This window comes from Mauremys mutica, chromosome 3 (genome assembly GCF_020497125.1).
Source record: "Mauremys mutica isolate MM-2020 ecotype Southern chromosome 3, ASM2049712v1, whole genome shotgun sequence".
In the NCBI taxonomy this organism is placed as follows: domain Eukaryota; kingdom Metazoa; phylum Chordata; order Testudines; family Geoemydidae; genus Mauremys; species Mauremys mutica.
The window spans coordinates 13,949,131-13,974,386 of record NC_059074.1 but is presented as its reverse complement, the minus strand read 5'-3'; the positions used below and the strand labels follow the sequence as shown (position 1 = coordinate 13,974,386).

The window sequence follows — 25,256 nt, the reverse complement described above, 5'->3', positions numbered from 1 at the left end:
AAAAGGATTCAGAAATCCATGGAGGAGCTGGACACTCGAAGGTCTGGTGAATGCAATCTTGTGCCTAAATTTGCCTGAGCGAATAAATGATGCACACTTGCAAAGGAAGCATTTGCACATGCGTGTGCCCAATGAAGCATACCAAGGAGGTGCACACACTTTAGATACACAAGTACAATGGTCACCATGATAAAATGAACCAGGGATCTTGACAGCTGAAAGCATGAGTCCCTGCAGCTTGATCTAAAAAGCCAGTCGTTGTAGGTGAGGGGAGCACCAGACGCACCTCCCCAGTGGATTAGGCACAGAGAGTCACATGTAATATACAAACCTGGACAAGTGAATTACAGATGCAGATCAAGCATGTTGTGATAATTGGAGCTCAGTATTTACACTAATTGTGAGGTCAACTGAGAAGAGTGAGTGAAAGTTCATAAAGTGTCACAATAACCTAAAAATACTGATGGGGAATGGTGCAGAAGGGAGACAGACTGATTTAGTCTATACAAGAAATGCCTACTGATAGATCTCAAGGACTTCTTAAGATCATGCCTGGGGCACAAGAGATGCGTGGAACTGGAATTCAGTGGCCCAAAATTGGTGTTTCAGCATTTAGGCCTAATTGATGGACAAAATAATGAGATGTTGGGCTATTCCACACACCATTCCCCTTTGGGGGGGACCTCAAAAAGATTTTTTTTGGGTGGGGGGAACTGATGGATGGGAAGGCTGAGTGACTGAAAGACATGACTGCCCCCCGTCTCCTGGGACCCCAGGATCCAGCGTGACACAATTGTGCCTTCTTCATCCTAATCCTGAGAAATTTCCTGACTAGACCAGGCCAGAGATAGGGACCCAAATGACATCACCCCCTCAACCAACTCTGGCTAAATCCCAAAAACTACCTGGAATGTGAGACTGTCACCCCCCGCCCACCACCACCTCACACACACCCCTTGTGCATCCTTTTTCTTCCCCACTTTATTTCTTCTCCTTCCTATCTCTCTCCTTTTGCCTTCTGTTTAATAAGAGTCTTGCTTAGCCAGCCAAAACGGTATATTTTGCAACCGTGCTGTGAGCCTGCGACCAGAGGGACAGTTAAAAACAATGCCCTAAGCAGCCCGATGCTGGTATGCGGGTCTCAGAGTGGCTGATAAACCCATGTGGTATGCCGGTGTTTCTTCAGCAGTCAGCTTGCAAGTGAAAGTCAACACCAGAGACAGAGGCCGCCTTTTCTATCTTTGCTGTTCTTTCCTTTCCTTGTTTGTGTGTGCCTTGGTTTGTCTTCCAGGAAATGGGATTGGGCTAGATTCAACAATAGCTCCAGCCCATCTCAACTAATTTTTTCTCTTTTCCCCAAAAGGACAGTTATTAGCATCTGCAATACCACCTATGGGACTCTCAAACAGGGCATTTTCCTTTTAAAGACTTTCTCCAGCTGAAGGGAAAGGGAAGACGGGATGTTCTTAAAACGAAAGCCGTATTTAATACTTCAAATTTCAAATGCTTTTTCTTTTCTGTATTTCTAATAAAGGGTTAAAACAATTCATGGTGTATTTGCCACGGTACTAAGCAGGCTGATTTATCTGAATACCAAACCCCAAACCTTCTTTAAAACCATTTAATATTGGACAGTGACTGGGTCATCTTAACGCCTTTGACCCTTTGGGCCCATTTATTATAAATTAATACAAGAGGTATCTCAGAGACTTATAGACTTTAAGGCCAGGAGGGACCATCGGGATCATCTAGTCCAATGGTTCTCAAACTTTTGTCCTGGCGACCCCTTTCACATAGAAAGCCTCGAGTGTGACCCCTCCTTATACATTAAAAACACTTTTTATATATTTAACACCATTATAAATGCTGGCGGCAAAGGGGAGTTTGGGATGGAGGATGACAGCTCGCGACCCCCCATGTAAGAATCTTGTGACCTCCTGAGGGGTCCCGACCCCAGTTTGAGAACCTCTGTTCTAGTCTGACCTGCTGCACATTGCAGGCCACACAATCTCACCCACCCATTCCTGAAATAGATCTCTAACCTCTGACGGAGTTACTGACGTCCTCAAATCATGGTTTAAAGACGTCAGGTTACAGAGAATTCACCATTTACGCTAGTTTAAACCTGCAAGTGACCAGGGCCCCATGCTGCAGAGGAAGGCAAAAAAAATCCCGAGGGTCTCTGCCAATCTGACCCAAGGGGAAATTCCTTCCCGACTCCAAATCTGGTGATCAGTTAGACCCTGAGCACGTGGGCAAGACCCACCAGGCAGACACCTGGGAAGGAATTCTCTGTAGTAACTCAGAGTCCTCCCCATCTAATATCCCAACTACATTAGAAACAGGCATGCGCGCATACCTACCTTTGAAAATATGGTACTGGATAACTTCACATGACAGTGGAACTTCCATAATATGGCACTTTATGTCCCATAGTAAACTATCCCAATGCCCCTGCTAATGTTTGTGTAATAAAGCAGATTGAGGGGGAGGAGAGGAATCAGTAATTAACATATTAGTAATACTGTTTTTAATATCAATTCAACAGTTCATTCCTCCCTAAACTCCCTCACCATAACACACACACATTATTAATAAACCAGGAGGAAAATAAATGTGTAAAACCATTAAGAGTATAACACCCCCTGCACCCTGCAAAGGTCTTGTTTAGAACATAAGGAGAAACCCTCTATTTCTATAAGTGTCACCTAATTTTTTTAAAAAGCATTACCTTCCTCAAATCCATTCCGGAGAAGGAATTTAGCAGACAATGGCTCAGTTTCACATTTTACTGAAAGAAGCTCCTCTATCACCATTTGGACCTACAAAAAATAAAAATAAAAAAAATATTCACAATGTGATCATTTTTGTTTAATTGTGCAGTAAAGAAGGCTGAGATGCTCATAAAGTGGTCGCTATGTTTAGTAAACTAGCCAGTGATGGAAACAGGGTTGATATAATGAGGAACCAGGAAGCAGAGGCGAAAGGTCCATTTTCCCTTTTAGAACATGGGCTGGCATGGGCAAAAAGGCAACACTTCCCATTGTTCCAGCTAGCCTTGGAGATGGAGAATGATTAAGTCTCCACATATTGTGTGAGCCAAAACCAGATATAATATTAATAGGCACGGAAGAACCAGCTTAGATATTTAAGAACTAAACACGTTTGACCAAAATTGAAACCAAACCCTAAATACAACCAAGCTGGCTATTTGAAAGACTTCTCAAAACTTTAAAAATTCCTGTAACGCTGTATTTTCAGTACATCGCTACACTTTTACATTCCAGCTGGGATCAGAAGAAGTAGTGATGAATACTATGAAGAAGGCTATTCTCAAAGGGTTCTTTGGCTGGCAAGAAGCAAGAAGTACAAGCAATCTCATAGAAAAGCCGATCCTCATGAGATTTGCAGCCCAGTCAGGCAGACTCGAGAGGTAGTGCAACCAAACATAGATATGATGTATATCATAACAAGAACCAGTGGCTGGAAGTTAAGGCCAAACAAATTCAAGTTAAAATAAAGGCACATTTTAAAAAAAAATCAGTGAGGATGTTTAACAACTAGAACAACCAACCAAGACACACTGCCAGGAGAAACAATGGATTCTCCATCTCTTGATGACTTCAAATTGGAGCTGTCAAGTGATTTAAAAAAATGAATCACGACTAATCATGAGATTAAAAAAATTAATTGTGATGAATCGCAGTTTTAATTGCACTGTTAAACAATAATAAAGTACCACTTATTTAAATATTTTTGGATGCTTTCTATTTCTATGCTTTCTATGCTTTCACTTGTTACAGTGAGGGCTAGACTCTATTCCAGCAACAGGATTATTTCAGGAAGCTCCCTGGCCCGTGTGATGCAGGGGCTCAGACTAGATCACCATGGTCCCTTCTGGGCATAGAATCTATGAACATTTTTTGCAGTGTTGTTGGAGCTGTGCTGGACCCCAGACATGATAGAGACATGGTGGGTGAGGAAATATCTTTTACTGGACCAACGTCCATTAGTGGAAGGAAAAAGCTTTCAACCCTCCCAAGGGCAGTAGGAGAGCACTTAATATTAAGCGTTAGGGTTAGATTTTTAAATGCCCTCTGGCAGCATGTGTGAAACCCTTATGCGTAACAATCAGTCCCCCACCTTATAGTTAGCTCAGACATTCTGCTTACTTTCTCCAGACCTGGCACAATAAGAACTATTACCTCACCTACCTTGTCTCCAATCTTTGAGCACAGCAGAAATCAATGGCCTTGAAGAACCCAGTTCCAAACCCTTGTCCTAGGGATGTGAGGTCCCTCTTGGTGTATGTTCCTGGGTGGCAAAGAACCTAATCTCAGGCCTCTGAGTCCCCCTGCTGATTAACATGTATCCGCGCACGGCTTGTGTTTCATTTTGAATGTACGGGGGACCAGATCAGATGGTTGCTGGGTTTCAGAGACTCTAGCTATACCCTTTTGAAAAGCACTCCCAATAACTGTAAACGTCACTGGGATTACAGCAAAAGGTCTCAGTCTCCAGGCCAAATCCTCAGCTTGTGTAAATCATCACGCCTCCATTGATTTCATTGGAGCTCCAACATTTTATACCAGGTGAGGTTCTAGCCCTCTGGGTTTAATTATACAGACCTGATCAGCTGTAGCATTTGTTGCCATCGTGTTGCTGGATACATTGTCCCAGGAAATACGGAACCATCCTGTGCCGGATAAAGTCAGCATCTGTCAGGAAAAACAGGAACAAACAAGGTGAGCTACATACAACTCAAAAAGTGTCAGAAGATCTGTTAGTTAAGAGGATCTTTACATCAGCAGTATTCTGCCCTTCTGGTCTCTGCAAGACAAGTGCCACTTTAACTATGTGATCTGTTGCAATTCACTCTGAAAGCCTTGGATCTCAGATTATTGGCGCAGAGAGGTTAAGTGACCTGCCCAGTGTCACACGCAAACCAGTGGCAGACCTAGGACCACAACCTCAGGTTCCCAATGCCCAGTCTTGTGCTTTAGCCACTAGAATAAGAGTCCCTCTAGTTACTGAGCAACTCTTTTTCCTATTATAAATCTCTTGTTAGTAGCTGATTATGAATATCAGTTGGCTCAGATCCCAAGGTGACACACTTCAGATCCATGTTTCCTAGGAAAAGAGACTGGTCCTGCCTTGCGTTAGCTAATATAATCAAATTCTAGTTTTAACACCTGCTGGCAGGTCAAGGTAAGACTAATCTGTTAAAACTACAAACTGCCTTGTCTTCACTAGGATTTTAACCGATGTCGGTTAACTTGCCTTAACTAACACGAGGTAAGAACACACCATTTTTCTTCGCTAGTGAAGACAAGGCCTCTACAATACGGGTTTGCTGCAAAATATGTGGAGTAAATAGCACCATGAAGCATTCAAGGCACAGGATCAAGGCACAGTTAAGGCCAAAGCAGACTGTGAAGAACTTCAAAAAGATCTCACAAAACTAAGTGATTGGGCAACAAAATGGCAAATAAAATTTAATGTGGATAAAAGTAAAGTAATGCACATTGGGAAAAATAACCCCAACTATATATACAGTATGATGGGGGCTAATTTAGCTACAACTAATCAGGAAAGAGATCTTGGAGTCATTGTGGATAGTTCTCTGAAGACGTCCATGCAGTGTGCAGCGGCAGTCAAAAAAGCGAACAGGATGTTAGGGATCATTAAAAAAGGGATAGAGAATAAGACGGAGAATATCTTATTGCCGTTATATAAACCCATGGTATGCCCACATCCTGAATACTGCGGTCTCCTCATCTCAAAAAAAGATATACTGGCATTAGAAAAGGTTCAGAGAAGGGCAACTAAAATGATTAGGGTTTTGGAACAGGTTCCATATGAGGAGAGATTAAAAACACTAGGTCTTTTCAGCTTGGAAAAAAGGAGACTAAGGGGGGGTATGATAGAGGTATATAAAATCATGAGTGATGTGGAGAAAGTGAATAAGGAAAAGTTAATTACTTGTTCCCATAATATAAGAATTAGGGGACACCAAATGAAATTAATGGGCAGCAGGTTTAAAACCAATAAAAGGAAGTTCTTCTTCACACAGTGTGCAGTCAACTTGTGGAACTCCTTACCTGAGGAGGTTGTGAAGGCTAGGACTATAACAGGGTTTAAAAGAGAACTAGATAAATTCATGGAAGTTGAGTCCATTAATGGCTATTAGTCAGGATGTGTAAGGAATGGTGTCCTTAGCCTCTGTTTGTCAGAGCGTGGAGATGGATGACAGGAGAGAGATCACTTGATCATTACCTGATAGGTTCACTCCCTCTGGGGCACCTGGCATTGGCCACTGTTGGCAGACAGGATACTGGGCTGGATGGGCCTTTGGTCTGACCCAGTATAGCCGTTCTTATGTTCTTATGATCACAGACATGGCCCTGACCTGTATCTCCGGAAGCCAGTGGGCACTGGCCCGGATTTCGTGCCTCTCTCTGCGATATGTATTCACCACATCAGGGTTTAGCCAGGTGTTGTGCAGCTGAACCCCAACTTGCATCCCACTGCTTGGTGCCTTCCCATGATGGAGCGCCTCCAGGTAGTACTTTGAGCCACCCATCAGCTCAAATTTCTGGGATTTTGGCTGCCAACTCTTGCTCCAGTTCTTCTCCCAGTGCTCAGACCATTCAGAAGCACCAGCAGGAATAAAGGCAACTTTCACCTGAATTCAGACCAACAAAAGCAACAAGATAATTATGCAGCAGTGTCTGGCTCCAAAATAACACATGAACCTGACCTCTTTAGCTGGAGAGACTGTACCTTTAAATAACAAAGAGAAAGCAGACCACATTCACAGCTATGTGCAGATGTCTGCAGCATTCCTTCCTTTTTGTAAGGGAAAATCCTGTCTAGTACAGAGTGCTGTGATCAAGGGGTCTGAGCTGAGTCCCAGGAGGAAGAGACTTCTCATATTTCACCCCAGCCCTAATAACAACTCACAATAACAACTGGCCTTGGATAAATCACTTAGGTTCCTCATCTGTAAAATGGAAGTTGTGTGATCTACCTATCTCAGATGGGTGTTGTGAGGAACAGTTAGCTTCCACTTATAAGCTGCTTTGCAGGTTAATAGAGCTAGATTTTATTTGATAGAGGCCCTGCTGAGTCCTCTCCTTACACTCCTGTTGAGAAACGACAGTGGCCCATGAGGAATCATCTAAACCAAGCGCCTTTCATTCACTGGATTTGAAATGGAGTCTTTTCCCTCAATTCCATGGAATCTGAGGTAACTGTGGAGGCCACCTCAGAGAAGCTGTTTGTTAGAGGGAACCCTTTCAAGGTACGACAAGAAAAAGATACCAAAAAGAGCACCACACCTTAAAATCACGAGAGGGGACAAAATCACTGAGCTAATTCCCTTTCCCCACCCAGGGTATTATAGGCTACGCAAGTAACACTACATGTAGGTAAGACTGCCATTTTAAGTCCCAATTTTCACTTAAACCATTCAAGCTGAAATTTTTCATTCTGGGTGTCAATCTCAGGGTAGATTTATTTTTTAAACTTCCAGTTAAACTGGTTGAGTAATTTAATTACACGGTTACATTCTAATTTTTCTGTCTCATTCAGCGCATAGGATGGACTGTGCTCTGGGATGGATCAAGGCTGCATAGTGAAGATGGCTGCTGTCCATAGGACCCCTGCCTCTCTTACTGCAGAAGTTAGAAGGCAAATGAGGCAGGGAACTGGAGGAAGAGAAGGATGGTCTCAGAGTTAAGCTGAATGCTGTCCTGGAGAACTGGAGCCTATCCCTGCCTGTGCCATAGAGCTCCTGTGTGATGCTGGGCAAGTCACTTAAGCCAAAATGTTCCACAAGTGACCGCTTGTGGAACAAGTGGGATCCGCCTTTTCTGGTTGCCCAACTTGAGATACATGAGGTCTGATCTGCAGAAGTGCTGAGCACTCCCAGCTGCTACTGAGGTCAATAGCAGCTGTGCTCTCAACAAATGAAATACTATAAAATGCTGAGTCCACTTAAAAAAAATAAAAATCAGGCCCCAGGCTTCTTAAACTGAGCCCCCAAATTAGACACTTTGGGTTTTCTTCTCTGACCCTCAGTTCCCCATGTATAAAACAGGGCTAATAATACCCTCTCCTCGCAAGGGTGTTACAGAAATAAATGCATTAATGTGCATGAAGAACTAAAATACTATGGCAGCATCATAGAAAAGCCCCTAAGGAAGTTAATAATTCCATATTCAGTGCAGGGTTTGGATGGAGTGCAGTAAATATGGCATGGGGCCACGCACTGAATGATGAGGATAGAAAGCAATATCAACTAGCGCCTCATTCAGTGGGGACTGAATGAGGCAGGATTCCTGTGGGGAAAAAAAACAGTATATGATCACGTCATTAAAGACTGTAGCATCATGCACACAAGGGGGTCAAATTAAAGTTGCACAGGCAACCTTAATTCTAGCATTTCTGTATTTTTGATGTTTGACTTTGCAGTTTGAATGTTCTTTTAATGTCTTTTTTTTTATGTAATTAGTGGGCTTGAGTGATGTAATGGTTAGCTCCCTCCAGAGGCAGGGTTGTCAGTAAAGAAGGCACAGGACTGTGATTAACTCCACATGCACCAAGCTCTGACTGAATATGCTGGCTGGGGTGATTTAGTTGGGAATTGGTCCTGCTCTGAGCAGGGGATCGGACAAGATGACCTCCTGAGGTCCCTTCCAACCCTGATATTCTACGATTCTATGCTTGGAGTTCTGGAAACGGCTAGTTCTCACTGAGCATGCTCATTTCATTTGCATAGGAACCTCCTTTCTGGTAGCCTGACACCCATTCCTTTATGGTAGGTGAGATCTTCAGGGGTGGCAGAAGGAGACTTTTCCCCTCTGAGCCAAAGGTAACTGGGGACCAGACAAAGAGCCCTTGGAGACTGCTCCTTCCCTTGACAGTAACCCACCAAAGGACCTCAGTCCTGAGCCAGGAGGCTTGCTTCTGGGGAGGAAAGGATAAGTGAGTCTCTAAGAACCATTCAGTCTTCGGCCTCTCGAGATTGACGCCAACAATGGTGCCAACTGTGACTGCATTTTTAGTGATATGGTCACACGCCAACCAAACAATCCATCCACCTCCTATCAGACACATTCTAAGTCGTCACTGAACCATCATTCTCTGGCATGGGCCAAGGACCCCATGTTGCAGCTGAAGTTAGAACCAGGGGAGCATGTACCACCCATCCACATAACAACACCTTTCAATGTGCAGCCCATTTTCCGCAAGAGGGAGAGAAAATCTACAGCAAAGGGAGAGTGTTTGGAAAGCTGGACAGTCAAGGGTCTCAGTCCCTGCTTCGTTATGCTGGGGTATGTGATGGAGGCACCTCTTGCAGGGAGTTAGCGCCAAACTCCTACCCCTCACCTTGGGGAGGCAGAAATTCTCCCAGGAGTCAATCCAGCACTGCTATCAATGACAAACAAATCAGCAACAGTCCCCTTTATCAGCAAACAAACTACCCCAGTGCCCCCCCCAGCATCAGTCCCGCAGTCTCCAATCCCTTTGAGCGCTGTCTGATTTTCATGTGCTGTGAACAGTTATACTAGCCACACCTGCAGGCGGCCTCCTAGGCCCGTCCATCCGCCTCCTGGAGCTCAGCCTCTTGGCCCGCCTGGTCCCTACAGCAGCACATGCGCTCTCCAATAACCCTTCTCAAATCGCAATCCCATCCTCCTTATCAGAGGGGGGCGGGCACCAGGAAGAAGGAGTGGGATTTCCTGCCGCCTTTCAAGCCAACCGGCACAGGAAATTCCAGCTTCTCCTTTTTGCTCATCTCCTCCACCACTCGGGGTTGCAGAGCCTGCTTACACAGCACTGTTGCTGATCTGTGTAGCGTCACCACGTTAGGACAACACCATTAAAAAAATCAACACAACAGCTGAAGAATCAGGCCCAAGCAATCCGACTTGCAGGAAAGGAAATCCCAGTGCTTGATAACTGTAAATGCAACTCTTCCATATCCTGCACTTCCAATTTCTGCTGCCCTAATGAAATACCTTTTTTCCTGGGTCTTCTGACAGGCTTAGGTGCAAGGAAGCCCTGCCATCTGCCTGAATCCAGAAGGTGTAATTATTTGTCTGTGGTGCCACAAAGAATCCACGTAGTCGTGAGCTAGGCAGCAGAAGAATATCCATGTCATACAAAAGCAGTGCGAAATCCCAGACAAACAGCTGGTTTCTCCCATTTATTAACAGTAAGAGGAAAATATTTGTAACAACATGCAAACTTACTCAAATTCAAGAGCTTTTACCAGTTTTTAGGGACTCAAAATCTGTCCTGTTTTCACAGGGAAAAAATTATGACATTACACAAATATTTCCAAGAAAAAAGGGAAAATAGACTGGGGGTTTTTTATAAAGCAGAATCATCCCCATTGCTGAGTAGGAAACAGCGTTCATATTGGAAACCTACACAAGTTCATGCTGGAAACCTACACAAGTTCAAGGGAGAGGCACGTGAAAATGTCAGAAAGGTGAAAATGTTTGAGTATTTCTGCAAAACAAAACACAGCTCTCAATGGATGAATCTCAAAAGGGTCAGATCATGTGCACCCCAAAATTCTAAGGGCCAACTCCTCTGGGGGAGTAAATCGGTATTGCTCCATTAACCTGGAGCTATGCTGCCTCCCACCAGATAAGAATCTGGCCCAACATGCCTATTCCAACCTTTTGGCACACAGAGCTGCTCTCCAGATGCAATACTTTCTGCTTCTGGCTGAGCCGGTTCTATCTCAAGAGACTCTCCTTTGAGGTACTTCATCACTTCTGTCTCTAGTCGTGGGCAAAACCAAGGAACTCCTCCTACACCACTCTGTCCCGGGTTCTCCAAGCAGGGCCATTCAGTGAAGATGAAAAATACGGGATAAAACATGTCACTGCATTTTTTGAATTTCAAAAGGACCTAAAAACTCAAGTATTGAGCAAAGATTTGTTTGGAAGCCTCAGAGCTGTGCAGTAAAGCTTGTTAAAAAAGGACTGGTATGTGCTATTGCTACTTCTTCCGCTGCTAAAGGTGCATACCAAGTTTTCATCTCCTTTTGAGACCACTGAATACCTGAATGACTGCTGTGCTTGAGAGAGAAATCTTTCTGGAGAGCTGGCATTAGGAACAATCTGCCATCTATATCCAGGGGCTGTTTCAGTGAGATCAGTGCCTGCTGCATCATCCCAGACTTCAAAGAAAAGCCCTCTGTTTCCTGGGAAGTTAAAAAAAAAATATCACGAATCTAGTCAGCATGGCTAATGGAAAGTCCACAGCACATGAGAGAATTAATAGCAAAACAATGGAAATGCTGCAGGCCACAGTCTATGGGTTGCTGGATAATAATCTCTGACAAGAGATGTTTTGGGACCTATTAATGGGATCAACGTTAGTTCCAGGCTAGGAACACTGGAGCGACGACACCTTGATCTATAGAGTCCCCTCCAGCAAATAAAGAAAAGTACCAAAGGGCTTCAAAGGATAGTGCCTCCAGCACTCCCAGCCAAGGCGCGATGGTCAGTACATTGAAGCAAAAGGAAAAATAATTGGGAGAATTCTCAGGGACTCCAAAAGGGATCAGAAAACAAAAGACCCTTGGAAAATAGATTGGAAATAAAGGAGACTTGTCAGGAGGGGCAAACTCGTGGGTATCAGGGGCAAAACTGAGGAGTATCATCGGGTTAGTCCAGAGTTCCTAGGTTCAGATGTTCCCCAGAAATCCCAAGCAAACTGGGAAGTTTGGTCGGCAAACCCAGGAGAGGCTACCCTGTGACTGAAAACCCATGTGATGTGACATCAGTAGGTTTTGGATAACCCCATTTTTATCCATCCCACCACCAAACACAGAATGAAGTCTCTACCTCAGGGGTCGGCAACCTTTCAGAAGTGCTGTGCCGAGTCTTCATTTATTCGCTCTAATTGAAGGTTTGGCGTGCCAGTAATACATTTTAATGTTTTTAGAAGGTCTCTTTCTATAAGTCTATAATATATAACTAAACTATTGTTGTATGTAGAGTAAATAAGATTTTTTAAATGTTTAAGAAGCTTCATTTAAAATTAAATTAAAATGCAGGGCCCCCCGGACCAGTGGCCAGGGCCCGGGCAGTGTTAGTGCCACTGAAAATCAGCACACGTGCCATAGTTTGCCTACCCCTGCTCTACCCTATTTCCAAATGGCAGCACAGCAGTTTGCCAAGCAGGGCCTTTGCTCTTAGAAATACTGTACCTGCTTGGGGTGCAGCAAGTCTTCTGGTCTCAGCAATGGGTCCAGTGGTGCAGCTAATCTTCCGGGGAGAACAGTGCTTGATTTCACAGGGAACACCTGACAGTGGGAAAAGGAGAAGTAGGTATATGCAGAATGAGACTGAAGAACATAAATCCAGGCCTAAACTGTTTAAGGGATGAGTCCCCTTTGATTCTGAAAGAGATTAGCAGAGCTGCACTGCATCACCTTCAAACAAGGGCAACATCACACCAAATAGGGGGCGTATATCTGTAGCCAATTATTCATCTGAATTCACAACAGTGAGGGCCTCTCATACAGCAAGCACCATGGTTCTTATGGCACTACCATGGTACTTACCTGTACGTGTGGTCCCACCGACTTTGACTCAACTTCAGTAGGAGTTGCTAGAGCAAGTGCTATTAGATTATCAGGCCCTAAGGGAGCTGGCTCCTCTGAACACATGTCCAACTGAGATTCAATATGGTGGCATGGGTGTAACCTAAGGCAGAATTTAATTGGTTGATTTAGTTGGTGTTGGTCCTGCTTTGAGCAGGGGGTTGGACTAGATGACCTCCTGAGGTCCCTTCCAACCTTGATATTCTATTATTCTATGAATTTGGTCTGTGGTCTTCATTCTGTCACTGTAGTATCCAAAACTGATTTCTACATTGTTACCTGCAACGGTGACCTGCACGGGCTGGTCAAAGAAGTCTCCTGTAATCGTGAGGTCACTTCCTCCTCCTAGGCTTCCCGAGACAGGAAACACAGATGCTATATCTATAGAGGAAGGAAAAGGAGACTCAGAGAATGGACCTAGCTAACATGCATTAGGAAAGGTCCATCCCACTCTTATTTCCATTAAAACTAAAAGCAACACTTGCACTGATCTCAGGGGGAGCAGGTCTGAGAAACTAACTGGCCCAAAGTCATCCCTAGCCTGAATTCATTCAGGAAACCAGCACAATTACAGCAAGGATTAATTTGATCCTAGAGATATAGCTCAGCTAAAGGACAATTTAAGGAGGGATATGATAACTCTGATAAGCTGGTATAATTCACATCCTGAGGAGGCCAGAAGCAGGTGAAATTAAACTATGTTTGACCAGTGGTTCTCAAACTTTCCAGACTACTGTACCCCTTTCAGGAGTCTGATTTGTCTTGCGCACCTCCAAGTTTCACCTCACTTAAACTACTTGCTTACAAAATCAGACATAAAAATACAAAAGTGTCACAGCCCACGATTACTGACAAATTATTACTTTCTCATTTTATCTGTATGAAATTTTACATTGTACTCATTTTGCTAGTACTTTTTTGGGGGCGGATATCTAAATGACTTGATGTACCCCTGGAAGACCTCTGCATACCCCCAGGCAGGGCCGGCTCCAGGGGTTTTGCCACCCCAAGCAGCCAAAAAAAAAAAAAAAAGAATGAAAGAAAAAGCCGCCATCGCTATCTGAGGCAATTCAGCGGGAGGTCCTTTGCTCCGACCAGGGGTGAGGGACCCTCCACCGAATTGCTGGACCTGCCGCCCCAAGCACCTGCTTGCTAAGCTGGTGCCTGGAGCTGGCCCTGCCCCCAGGGCTACACGTACCCCTGGTTGAGAACCACTGTTTTAGACTGTCAGGCTGGCCTCTGAATTTAACCCACTGATTTGACTGTTGTGAACTTTCTGTCAGCAGTGTTGTTGTCGTCATGTTGGTCCCAGGATATGAGAGAGAGGCAAGGTGGGTGAGCCCAGAGCTGAAGAAGAAGTTGGACTAGATGACCTCCTGAGGTCCCTTCCAACCTTGATATTCTATTATTCTATGAATTTGGTCTGTGGTCTTCATTCTGTCACTGTAGTATCCAAAACTGATTTCTACATTGTTACCTGCAACGGTGACCTGCTTGAAAGCTTGAAAGCTTCTCTCTTTCACCATCTGAAGCTGGTCCAATAAGAGATAGTGCCTCATCCACCTTGGCTCTCTAACTGAACTTTCAAACGGTATGAATACAATGCTGTTAATCCTTAGCGTTTAGGGCCAAATCCTGAAAGATGCTGAGCCTCTGGCAATTGCCAGTGATATCAATGGACGTTGTGAATGTTCAGAATTGACCTCTAGTCTCCGTTTGCATGGGCACTCTGGTTATTTTCCCACTAGATGTCAGCGTGGCTGTTTAGCATTCCTCATCTCTCACGCACACACAGGTACTGTAGTCGGATGGGGCAACGGCAGTTCTAAACACTGAATCACACTTTCGTAATCCTTAAAATGGGCTATTTGGAGAGATGACCTTAGCTTTCCCGAGCCTAAAATTGTTCTAATCCATCCATTTAAGGGCCATATTAATCTTTCAGCCGTCAAGGGGGTCCCTCTAAATCCTTTAAACCAAGTCCTTTATACGTGTGCACAACACAAATCACCAGTCCCTTAGTTACAGTAGTTACAATCAATGGTTAGATCAGGCCTTAGTGGGAAAGATATAGCAGGCAGCCCTGAAACCTGTTCCGACTGGATGAGCCAAATGGTCTTTTCTAGCCTTGTCCTATCTATGACAGCAATCAAAGCCAGGTGCGTTATGGTTCATGAAACTTAGATCTGTGGTTATACTTTGAGTTGTAGACCCAGATTCTTTTTGAAGATCATTGACATTACTTAGCCATGACAACAGCTACTGAGGATTTAATTTTCTACTGTCTAGAGAGCTGGAGACTTCATGCCCACGTGTTTTACAATACAACGCTTTACTCAGTACAAGACAATACTACAGCAGTCTGTGATATATCTTTGCCCAGAATGCTTGACTCTCACACTGAAACTCAAGAGATACAATACAATCAGCTAGGGGATTGGCAGGAAGTAATTTTCAGCTGATTCGTCCTATCCAAAGCCCCCTGCATGTCGAAGACCTCAACTCCCACCAACTTCGGTAGGATTTGAGGGGGCTGAGCAGGGTCAGGCATCTAGTGTAGGTCTGGCAGGAGAAATAGTGGGGTGGCTTGATCATCTCCAGACCTGCTGATTCTCCTGTTGTTAGGGTTCTCCTGCTCAATCCCCTTTAGAGATTTCAGAGCCACCCACAAAGCTGGAGACAAAGGGTACATCTACATGAGGGGGCTCCCAGAGCAGGCAGAGAGACTGCTAGCTCTGCTTGTGCTAGCACACTAAAAATAGCAGTTCAGGCTCAGGCTGGAGCCTGGGTTCTGAAACCCCACAAGGGGAGAGGATCTCAGAGCCCGGGGTTAAGCCCAAGCCCCAATGTCTATGCTGCAATTTCATAGCCCTGCAGCCTGAGCCCTGCAAGCCTGCGCGCTGAATCAGGCCAGCCACGGGTGTTTTACTGCAGCTGAGTGATAAGGCCCATCTTGCGGGGAGTTCAGTTCAGCATGCAATGAAAGCAGGAAGAGACAGGAAATCTGGGCATCCCACAACCGTAGCTCATAGAAAGATAGAGGGCTAGATTTTGTATCTCGTCCTGAGGTCCTTTTTGTGCTCTCTGTCTACACACGAGCAACTCCCACTGAATCCGAAGGGAAATGCACACAAGGATCAAAGGCACAATAACATTGGGAAGAATAAAAGCCTCTTTGGACTTGTCATAGGACAGAGCAGTCATTGGGGCAGCAATGTACATCACCTGAGAATGTCTGATACAAGAAAAGCTCCTGTTTGGCACTGATGAGCCAAGCATCCTTGTGTACCATCGACCTGCAACACGAAAGAAAGGCCTGTGAAACTCCTTGGAATTTGAGCTGAGGGTAGATCTCTCCATAGTACCAGGAAAGCTGAACGGGAGATCTCAGAATAAACACAGGAAAACAGTTATTCTAGGATAGCAAATGCTACTTTTCACCCATACATAGCATCATTCATTCAAGCATCTGAATTAGAGCTGGCTGAAATTCTTCAACTGAAAAATTTTGCCATTATCAAATACAGTTTTGTTGAAATCAAAATCTATTGTCTCACACTTTCTTACAGTTTTCCTATTTTTTGCAGGTGGGTAATGGTAAAAAGGGGGGTTTTCTCCACTTTCAGATACGTTGCCTTTTCCCTTTTCTTTCAGTCGAAAAGGGTAGAAAAGTAAAAGAAGGGAGAGAAGGGAAGGGAGGGGTCTTAAAATCCAAAAATGGAAAATTGAAATGTTTTTGGAGTCCAAAAAATGAAACCTGACATTCCAAGTCAAAAGAAACAAAAATGTTCCCCAAACCCAACATTTTGCAGTCAAAAATTTTCGGTGATTTCTCTCACAGAAAACTCAGCGGGAAAAATGTCAGTTTTCCAACCAGCTCTAATCTGTGGGCCAGATGGTAGCATTTAACCACTGGCATATGGATGGAGTCACCATACCCGATGGGTGTTTCCCAGAGTTCCAGCAAGTGCAGAATGGATAGCAAACCATGCTGGCCATCATCAGGGATTGAGCCAACTACCTCCAGCACTGACCACATGAGTCTCTACAGGTTGAGCTAAAAGGCTAGATTCCAGAGTTGATATCTGTGACAGACTCATTTCCTCAGCGACTTGGACATGGCGTGGGGAGACCTATCACACATTGGACCAGTCGGGTACACACAGACTGTATCATCCTTTTGAATAGACAAGCATATTCCCCTGGCCACAGTTTGTATGTGGGGGTGTATGGGCCATGGTGCACCTTGTCCCCACTCCCTCTGGGGCAGCTTGCAGTCTTGGAGACACAAGGAAGGAAAAGGAAAGTGCAGAGATTGTCCCTAGCCTATGCAGGGGGTGTGCAAAGCACCTTGGACCCTGGACAACACTCCCTGCACATCCTGTTGGAGTTGTGGGGGCAATCTGGCCCTTCATAAGCATTAAATCTCAACACCATGATGAGGTAGAGAAAACGGGTGCAGCGAGATTAAGTGACTAGCCCACGTGTAACCCATGCCTGCTCGGTGTGGCACTCTGTCCCCCTCTAGTGGCAGCCAGACCAGCTACAGACTGATGAATCTGCTACAGCCTTGGCTAAGAGAGATGTGTCTTTTAGCTCAGGCAGTAGAGGCTCCTGCATTAAGCTCAGGGGTCCCAGGTTTGATCCCGGGTACTCATGACCAGGGTCTGTCTGCATTACACCTGCTTACTGAGGAAATCTGTGACAGAGTCAGAAGTCGAACCCAGCAGTTAATAAGGAAGCTGCCACAATGCATATGCTGATTTCTACCAACTCCTCGCAGAGATCTGTGGCTGGCTTTTTTATCCAAAGTAACAATTGATTCATGAGCAAGGACAATGATCATAAAGTCAACTTTTTTTTATATGGAGATATACCTATCTCATAAAATTGGAAGGGACCTTGAAAGGTCATTGAGTCCAGCCCCCTGCCTTCACAGGAGGACCAAGTACCATCCCTGACAGATTTTTGCCCCAGATCCCTAAATGGCCCTCTCAAGGATAGAGCTCACAACCCTGGCTTAACAAGCCAATGCTCAAACCACTGAGCTATCCCTCCATTGGGAGCAAGGCTCTTCTGCTGTTTAAAGCAAAACCCTCATAGAACTCTCACCAGGCATCAGCTGCCATACACCCCTTCTGATACTGCATTTGGACCAGAACCAACCCTGCCCTCCTGCCCCACCCCTAACATTCACAACTGAGCTTCTGGTTTTGGCCCATCTAAGAGAAATAAATGTCTGCACGTCACTCAGCCACACTGCCTGTGTAGAAGATTGGTGATAGGGGATTATGCCCATCTGTATCTAATGGATACCCCTGTTCTGTGCACTTAAACAATGGCAAGGAGACCCCCAGATCCTTTCAGTATTCTCTAGGGGGAGCTTTCTTCTCATTGCCATCCTCAGATCTGATGATCAGTTCATCCCATTGAGACAGTAAAGGGCCAGGGCTAGGTATGTAGAAGCAATTCTATACAATGTATCCAGGTACTCTTTCTGGACCCAGAAATGCAGCCGTGCTGCCATAGGAAACCGCAGATGAACGGGGCAGCGTTTCTGTTACTCACTTTCCTTTGTTAAACACTGAAAAGCTAATGTTCTGTGAACCTGTTGGAAGAGAAAACAGACACAGTTAATGCAGGAACGTGGGGGATTTCATAGAAAAAGCACAGCAGACTAGGATCAACACTATGGGCCCGATTCCCCTTTCTTCACTGACTTTACCCCAGCGTATCTCCACTCACTTCAGGGGAGCTGTTCTGATTTACAGTGAGAGGACAAAGCACATCAACTAGTACTGCTATGAGAACACAGAAACCTGAGAACCACACCCCAAAGAACCTATTGGAGCGGTCACACCAAAACCATATTGCACAGTGTCCAGCTGACACGGGAGCCTGCCACATTATTATTATGGGAGCACCTAGAGACCCCAGATGAGATCAGGACCCTGTTAAGCCAGTCGCTGTCGCATTTTACAATCTAAACATACAAAATAGAGTCAGGGGAAATAAGGCACACAGAAAGCTTCAGAGTAACCTTCTCAAAAGCCCCTAATTCCTGTTTTCAAACGTGACTAAGGCTCTTAGGAAGTTTAAGTCTCACTCAAAGTCGGTGGGATTTTGGCTCCTAAGTCACTTTTGAAAACAGGACTTAGGCACTTTTGAAAATGTCACCTAAAGTGACTGCCCACAGCCTCCTAGCTGAGCCAGCTCTCCAGAATCCCAGTGCAGTGCCTTAGCCACCAGACCTAAATAACTCTGGTCTTCCACCGGGGCAAACTCTTAGACACTGGTAATCGTGTGAGGCAGCTGTCCCTCCAATTTTCTCCTGGGAATGGCCTATATCAAAGGCCTACAACTCAGATGACAAGCATAGAAGAAGGGGCACCCTCCCAGGCCTAGTAACACGGTGATGTGAAACAATGAGCAAGTGACACACTGAGCCCACAAACACCACCAAAACTCAGCTACTCCACGGAAAGGGCCATACAAGTACATAGCTAGGGACAACTCATTCTTGTGCACCTCCACTTAGATACGAGGAGGAAAGTTATCACTTAAAAACAGGAGTACGCGTGGCATCTTAGAGACTAACAAATTTATTTGAGCATAAGCTTTCGTGGGCTGCAGCCCACTTCATCGGATGCATAGAATGGAACATATAGTGAGGAGATACATATACATACAGAGAACATGAAAAGGTGGGAGTTGCCCTACCAACTCTAAGAGGCTAATTAATTAAGATGAGCTATTGTCATCAGGAGAAAAAAAGCTTTTGTAGTGATAATCAAGATGGCCCATTTCAGACAGTTTGACAAGAAGGTGTGAGGATACTTAACATGGGGAAATAGATTCAATTTGTGTAATGGCTCAGCCATTCCCAGTCTCTATTCAAGCCTACCAATGTGATATATGCCATCATGTGCCAGCAATGCCCCTCTGCCATGTACATTGGCCAAACCAGACAGTCTCTACGCAAAAGAATAAATGGACACAAATCAGACATCAGGAATCATAACATTCAAAAACCAGTAGGAGAGCACTTCAACCTCTCTGGTCACTCAGCAACAGACTTAAAGGTGGCAATTTTGCAACAGAAAAGCTTCAAAAACAGACTCCAACCAGAAACTGCTGAACTTGAGTTAATATGCAAACTAGATACCAACAACTTAGGCTTGAACAGAGACTGGGAATGGCTGAGCCATTACACACGTTGAATCTACGGCTGCTACTCTGAAACATGTAAAGAAAAGTGAAGGTCAAAAAATGGGTGAGGGAGGGAAATATTTACAATAAATAAGTCATTAGGTTACAATAATAAGACCATAGTCAGAAAGGGCAGAAACGTTCCAGGGACTCACTCCCGACCCTGGGTTTCCGATGGGACGGCTATACACCCAGGGGGTATTTCATTAATTATGAGAGGGGTAGCCGTGTTAGTCTGGTTCTGTAGAAGCAGCAAAGAATCCTGTGGCACCTTATAGACTAACAGATGTTTTTGCAGCATGAGCTTTCGTGGGTGAATACCCACTTCTTCGGATGCAAGTAGAACATATAGTGAGGAGATACATATACATACATATATACATACTCTACTTGCATCCGAAGAAGTGGGTATTCACCCACGAAAGCTCATGCTGCAAAAACATCTGTTAGTCTATAAGGTGCCACAGGATTCTTTGCTGCTTCATTAATTATGACACCTTTCGAGGCAGAGACCAGAATTGTAGGTGAACATGTTCTCTTTCCACTGACCGATATAGCTGCCTTCGACACGGCACTGTAAGGTCCCTGTTCCATGATCCATCTGAACGGGATAGCTGTAAAGAGACAGAGAAATTGTGCTGCCTTTAGAAAGGAAAGGGAACACAAGGAAAACACAGCATTACCATTCCAAACAAAATACAGGTTGTCCCCAGCTCCAGGGCTTCATACTGGAAGGATGCTTGGACCCTCAGCTTAAATGAGAGATAAGGGAAAACAGCATCTCACAAGACTGGGTCACTGGAGATGATGCATAGGAGGAGGGATGTCCTGAGGTTGCTGTGATGCAGACTAGCTACTGGGCAGATCTACACTGCAAAGTAAGCCCAGGGTTCAAACTCAGGCTCAAGCCTAACCCCTCTTCCATCTACACACAAACCATGCTAACCCACAGGGCTGGAGGGTCCAAGCCTGAGTCAAGCCAGGAACCAAGACTCAAGCCTTATTGCTGTGCAGTATAGATGCAGCCCCACTGGACTCATGCTCTGAGAGTCCCCCAAAATTATCCCACAATCCCAAGGGCTGACTTTCTTTGTTCTCTGGAAAGTCAAGTTTGGTGGACAGTCAAGTTTTCCCACAGTGCACCATGAACAAAAGGCTAGAGCAGCAACATTTTGGGAGGGCAACAGGAAGTCTGGGATATGGGTAGTTGGCCTGCATAATGGGATGGGACCCAGGATTCAATAACTCCTAACCTGGGCCTACCACTAAGTGTAGATGCTCAAGCCCTAGGTTAACAAACCTGGCCACTAACTCGAGTTCTACTGAACCTTGGCCAACACTGTGGTGTAGACATACACTCTATGGCCCCAATGTATGAGAAATGCAACGATGGCTTAAAGGTGGACTTTGTCCTCTGCTTTAAGGAGCCCCTAGCCCAACTGTGCTTCATTAATGGCCCCTAGATGGGGCCTGATTGACAGCAACTGGCCTCTCTAAAGATCCAAAGGGAAACAGAGAGGGGAAACTGTGACAGAGACCAGGAGACTTCTGAAGAAGACCCTTGACCGGGGAAGGGTTTGGCCAGGAAGCCAAAGGGCTGAAGATGGCTGAAGGCCAGAGAAAGCAGACTCCAGGGAAGGAAGGAACATTCCAGCTAGGGAGGGCTGGGAGTTGCCTGCTGAAAGCAGGGAATTGAGTTGAACTTTATAGAATTTATTTTGGGACCTTGGGTTTTGTTCTGAATTTTGATCTTGATAAACCCAGCCCCTACGGAGGGGTGGATTGCCTGTATGCACAATTTATTAAGGAGTCCTGAAGAGGGAAACAGAAGCAGAAAGCTGCAAAGCCACCTCGGCCCCAAGGGGGTGCTCAGGAGGAGGCAGACCCTGATTATCCACCCCCGCCCAAACCACAGAAACAGAGAACCTGAGAATCAGGTCCCGTGTGTCTTTCTAAGAAGAGAGGAGCCTGCACATTGCAGTATTACCAGAGCCGTTCTCTCTCAGAGGGGTGGTTATAGATTGCTAGCAGGCAGGCTAAGAATGTTGTTAATGTTGAAACTGCTTTGAAAAAAATCAATGATGCCAGGGTAGGTTTGTAAAAGTTTAAACAATGATTTGACAAACTGCTTAAACCCTTAGCAGTTTGGCCCCGCCACTTCCATATTTTAAACAAAGACCTTTTCATCAGCAGCTGAGAAAGAATTTATGATTTAAGGGAACTGAGATAGTTTGTATTTGGCTAAATAAGTAATGCAAACAGGAATGCCACTGCCAGGAGCTGCTGTTCCGGGGGCATGAAAACTTCCCCGCCACGGAGATCCACTCTGGCAGTTTTCCTATTACACTGCCCTCAGTCACTTACACCTGTATTTAAAGTGAGTGAAGATACTTCCAGCCTCTGTGTCACTTAGAGTCAAGAGTCTGATCCCCATCTGCAATGAACTCATGCACAGCTGACCTTGTCTACACTGGGAGCTTAGCCACCAGTGTAGCCGCACCAGTGCAAAGCCCTAGTGTGCTGCATTGGTGGAGATCCCGTCTGCAATCTGTATTGGTGCAGCTGGCCCCAATTTAACGTGTGTGTGTGTGTGTGTGTGTGTGTGTGTGTGTGTGTGTGTGTGTGTGTGTGTGTGTGTGTGTGTGTGTGTGTGTGTGTGTGTGTGTGTGTGTGTGTGTGTGTGTGTGTGTGTGTGTGTGTGTGTGTGTGTGTGTGTGTGTGTGTGTGTGTGTGTGTGTGTGTGTGTGTGTGTGTGTGTGTAACATGCCTGATACTGTGTAATTGCTTCCAGTGCTGGGGCTTTGCATTGGGGGCGACTCTATCAGCAGCTAAAATCCCAACAGCAATAAGGCCTAAGCCATTGTCACCTCCGCTGATCCTGAGATCCACTGGTCTCATTGGCACTAGTAGGATGGGGCTGTTCTGCCAGCCAATGCACCCTGGGGAGTGCTGTGCATTCCAGTTCTACCCTGTGCTTGCTCCCTGCACACTCCTAATACACCTCCTACACTGGGGTAAAGGCAGCTATGCTGGCCCACTCCCATGGCCTAAAAGGACCTTAGCTGCCAGGAACTGTGGGCTTGAGTTCCCTCAGCTGAGCCTGCGGCTAGCCGGCCCAGCCCTCAGGCCAGTTAATGAGCCCAGCTGGGCTGTGGCAGAATCGCCTGATTGGCAGGCCTGCGCAACTGGCTGCAAGAGGCCCACAGGTCTGCACTCAAGCTCAGCAGCAGCGGCAGGTTGTTGGCTGTTCAATGCTTACACAGACAGCTGCAATCTCCCCTGTGCCTGCGCTGTTCCCAGCCTTGCTCCTATCCCACTCCCCTGCTTCGTTTGTCACTCAGCTCTGACCCTTGGCCTGGTGGTTAAAGCCTGTTCCCAAGCTTCAACCACTAGGCCAGGCTCCAGCTCAAACCACTAGGTCAGATCTCCCACATCCCAGTCCCTGACACTTAGGAAGGACTATGGAATCAGTCTCTTGTCCTTTGTTCAGTGCACATTTCCTAGCATGCTACTTACCCGGTATACTCAGGTTGGCAATGATTAAAGCCAAGGGACAAATTTTTGATGGAACAATTTTCCACCCGAAGACGCGGTTTCATCAAAACCAAAATGTTTTGTGGAAAAGAGACAATTTCAACAAGGGGTTCACTGGAAAATTGTCAAAACGAGTTGTTTTGACTCTCATTGTTTCAACTTTGATATTAAAGTATCGATTTAAATTTATTTATACATATACTGCATTTATCAGTCGACGTATTGTATTCAGTGTTTTATATTATAACATTTTGACACTATCAACATGATCCAATGTCTCTGAATCTAATTTTTTCTGAATTTCTGTTCCACGAGAAATTTTAACTTTTTGTTCCGATTTGGAGCGAAAACAAAATTTTGAAATGGCAGAATTTCCTGCAGAACATAAATTCAGTTTTCCAAGCAGCTCTAATAACTATGCTGGTCCCTAACAGGATGCAAGAGAACCAGGTACCTAGAACCTCCCCCGACTCTGGTAATCTCACAAGATGCAAGCAAACATCGAAAAAGGTGAACTTCAATAAAGGTCAGGGCAAAGTACTTCACTTAGGAAGGAAAGATCAAATGCACAACTACAAAATGGAGAAGAAGAGGTTAGGTGGTAATACTGCCGAAAAGGATCTTGTGGTTATTGTGGATCACAAATTGAATGAATCAACAATGCAATGCAGTTGTGAAAAAGGAGTGTAGTACCAGGAGTGTTGTAAGAAAGACACAAGAAGTAATTGTCCAGTTCTACTTAGCAGAGAGGAGATCTCACTGGAGTATCGTGTCCAGTTCTGGGTGCTATGCTTTAGGAAAGATGTGGACAAACGGGAGGGAGTTCAGAGGAGAGCAGCAAAACTGATAAAAGGTTTAGAAAACCTGATCGAAACATTTTAATAAAATACGGGGCATGTTTAGTTTTGAGAAAAGAAGACTGAGAGGGGAGCTGATAACAGCCTTCAAATATGTTATGGGCTGCTATAAAGAGGACTGTGATCTATTGCTGTGTGTGTCCACTGAAGGTAGAATCAGGGCCGGCACTTCCACTAGGCGACCCTAGACGGCCTAGGGCGGCAGGATTTGTGGGGCGGCATTTTGCCACCCTCGGCGGAAATTCGGCGGTGGGGGGTCCTTCCACTCCACGTCTTTGGCAGAAATTCAGCAGCAGGTCCTTCACTCACTGCGGGACCCACCGCCGAAGTGCCCCGAAGACGCGGAGTAGAAGGACCCCCCGCCGCCGAATGCTCAGAGGAGGAGCACTGCTGCCTAGGGCGGCAAAAACCCTGGCACCGCTCCTGAGTAGAATAAGAAGTAATCCATTTATTCTGCAGCAAGGGAGATTTAGCTTAGATATTAGGAAAAACGTTCTAACTATGAGGATAGTTAAGCTCTGGAATAGGCTTCCATGGGAGCTTGTGGAGTACCCGTTATTGGAGGTTTTTAAGAACAGGTTGGACAAACACCTGTCAGGGACAGTCTAGGTTTACTTGGTCTTGCCTCACTGCAGAGGGCTGGACTCAGTGATTTCAAGCTCCCTTCCAGCCCTACATTTCTATGAAAACCAACAATCTAGAACCCCATGCACTCCAACAGTTCACCCAAGGAGCTGACTTTCCAAGAGCCCCTCGAAACTGTGACAAAGCACCTGCCTTTTGTTACCATAACCCAGATGGACAGAGGATCCTCTACAATCAAGCATACTGAGATCTCAAAGCAATATGAAATTAGCTACGACCCAAAGCAAAAAGGAAGATCACAAACTAACATGCTTCTCGTCTGCTTGTTGGCAAAAGAACAGAGGCTGATCCATCCATCTCCTTCCGCCTCGAGGATAACAGGACTAGATAGGAAACAAACAGGAAAGATGTGACATTAGGGGAAGCCATTGAGCCCGAGG

The 25,256-nt window shown here is 45.3% G+C and overlaps 1 protein-coding gene across 1 annotated transcript in view; it reads right to left on the bottom strand.

Annotated features, from left to right (window-relative positions):
• Positions 1-25,256, bottom strand: part of PKHD1 (PKHD1 ciliary IPT domain containing fibrocystin/polyductin) — a 367,689-nt gene that overhangs the window by 322,575 nt on the left and 19,858 nt on the right. Inside the window, exons 8-18 of the mRNA XM_045008841.1 lie at positions 25,125-25,199; positions 20,390-20,454; positions 18,200-18,239; positions 15,857-15,927; positions 12,911-13,012; positions 12,236-12,331; positions 11,083-11,224; positions 10,026-10,140; positions 6,410-6,685; positions 4,629-4,718; positions 2,732-2,822 (exon numbers count right to left, since the gene is read on the bottom strand). Of these exons, the coding sequence (XP_044864776.1) occupies positions 2,732-2,822; positions 4,629-4,718; positions 6,410-6,685; positions 10,026-10,140; positions 11,083-11,224; positions 12,236-12,331; positions 12,911-13,012; positions 15,857-15,927; positions 18,200-18,239; positions 20,390-20,454; positions 25,125-25,199 (1,163 nt within the window). The remainder of the gene's footprint in view (positions 1-2,731; positions 2,823-4,628; positions 4,719-6,409; positions 6,686-10,025; positions 10,141-11,082; positions 11,225-12,235; positions 12,332-12,910; positions 13,013-15,856; positions 15,928-18,199; positions 18,240-20,389; positions 20,455-25,124; positions 25,200-25,256) is intronic.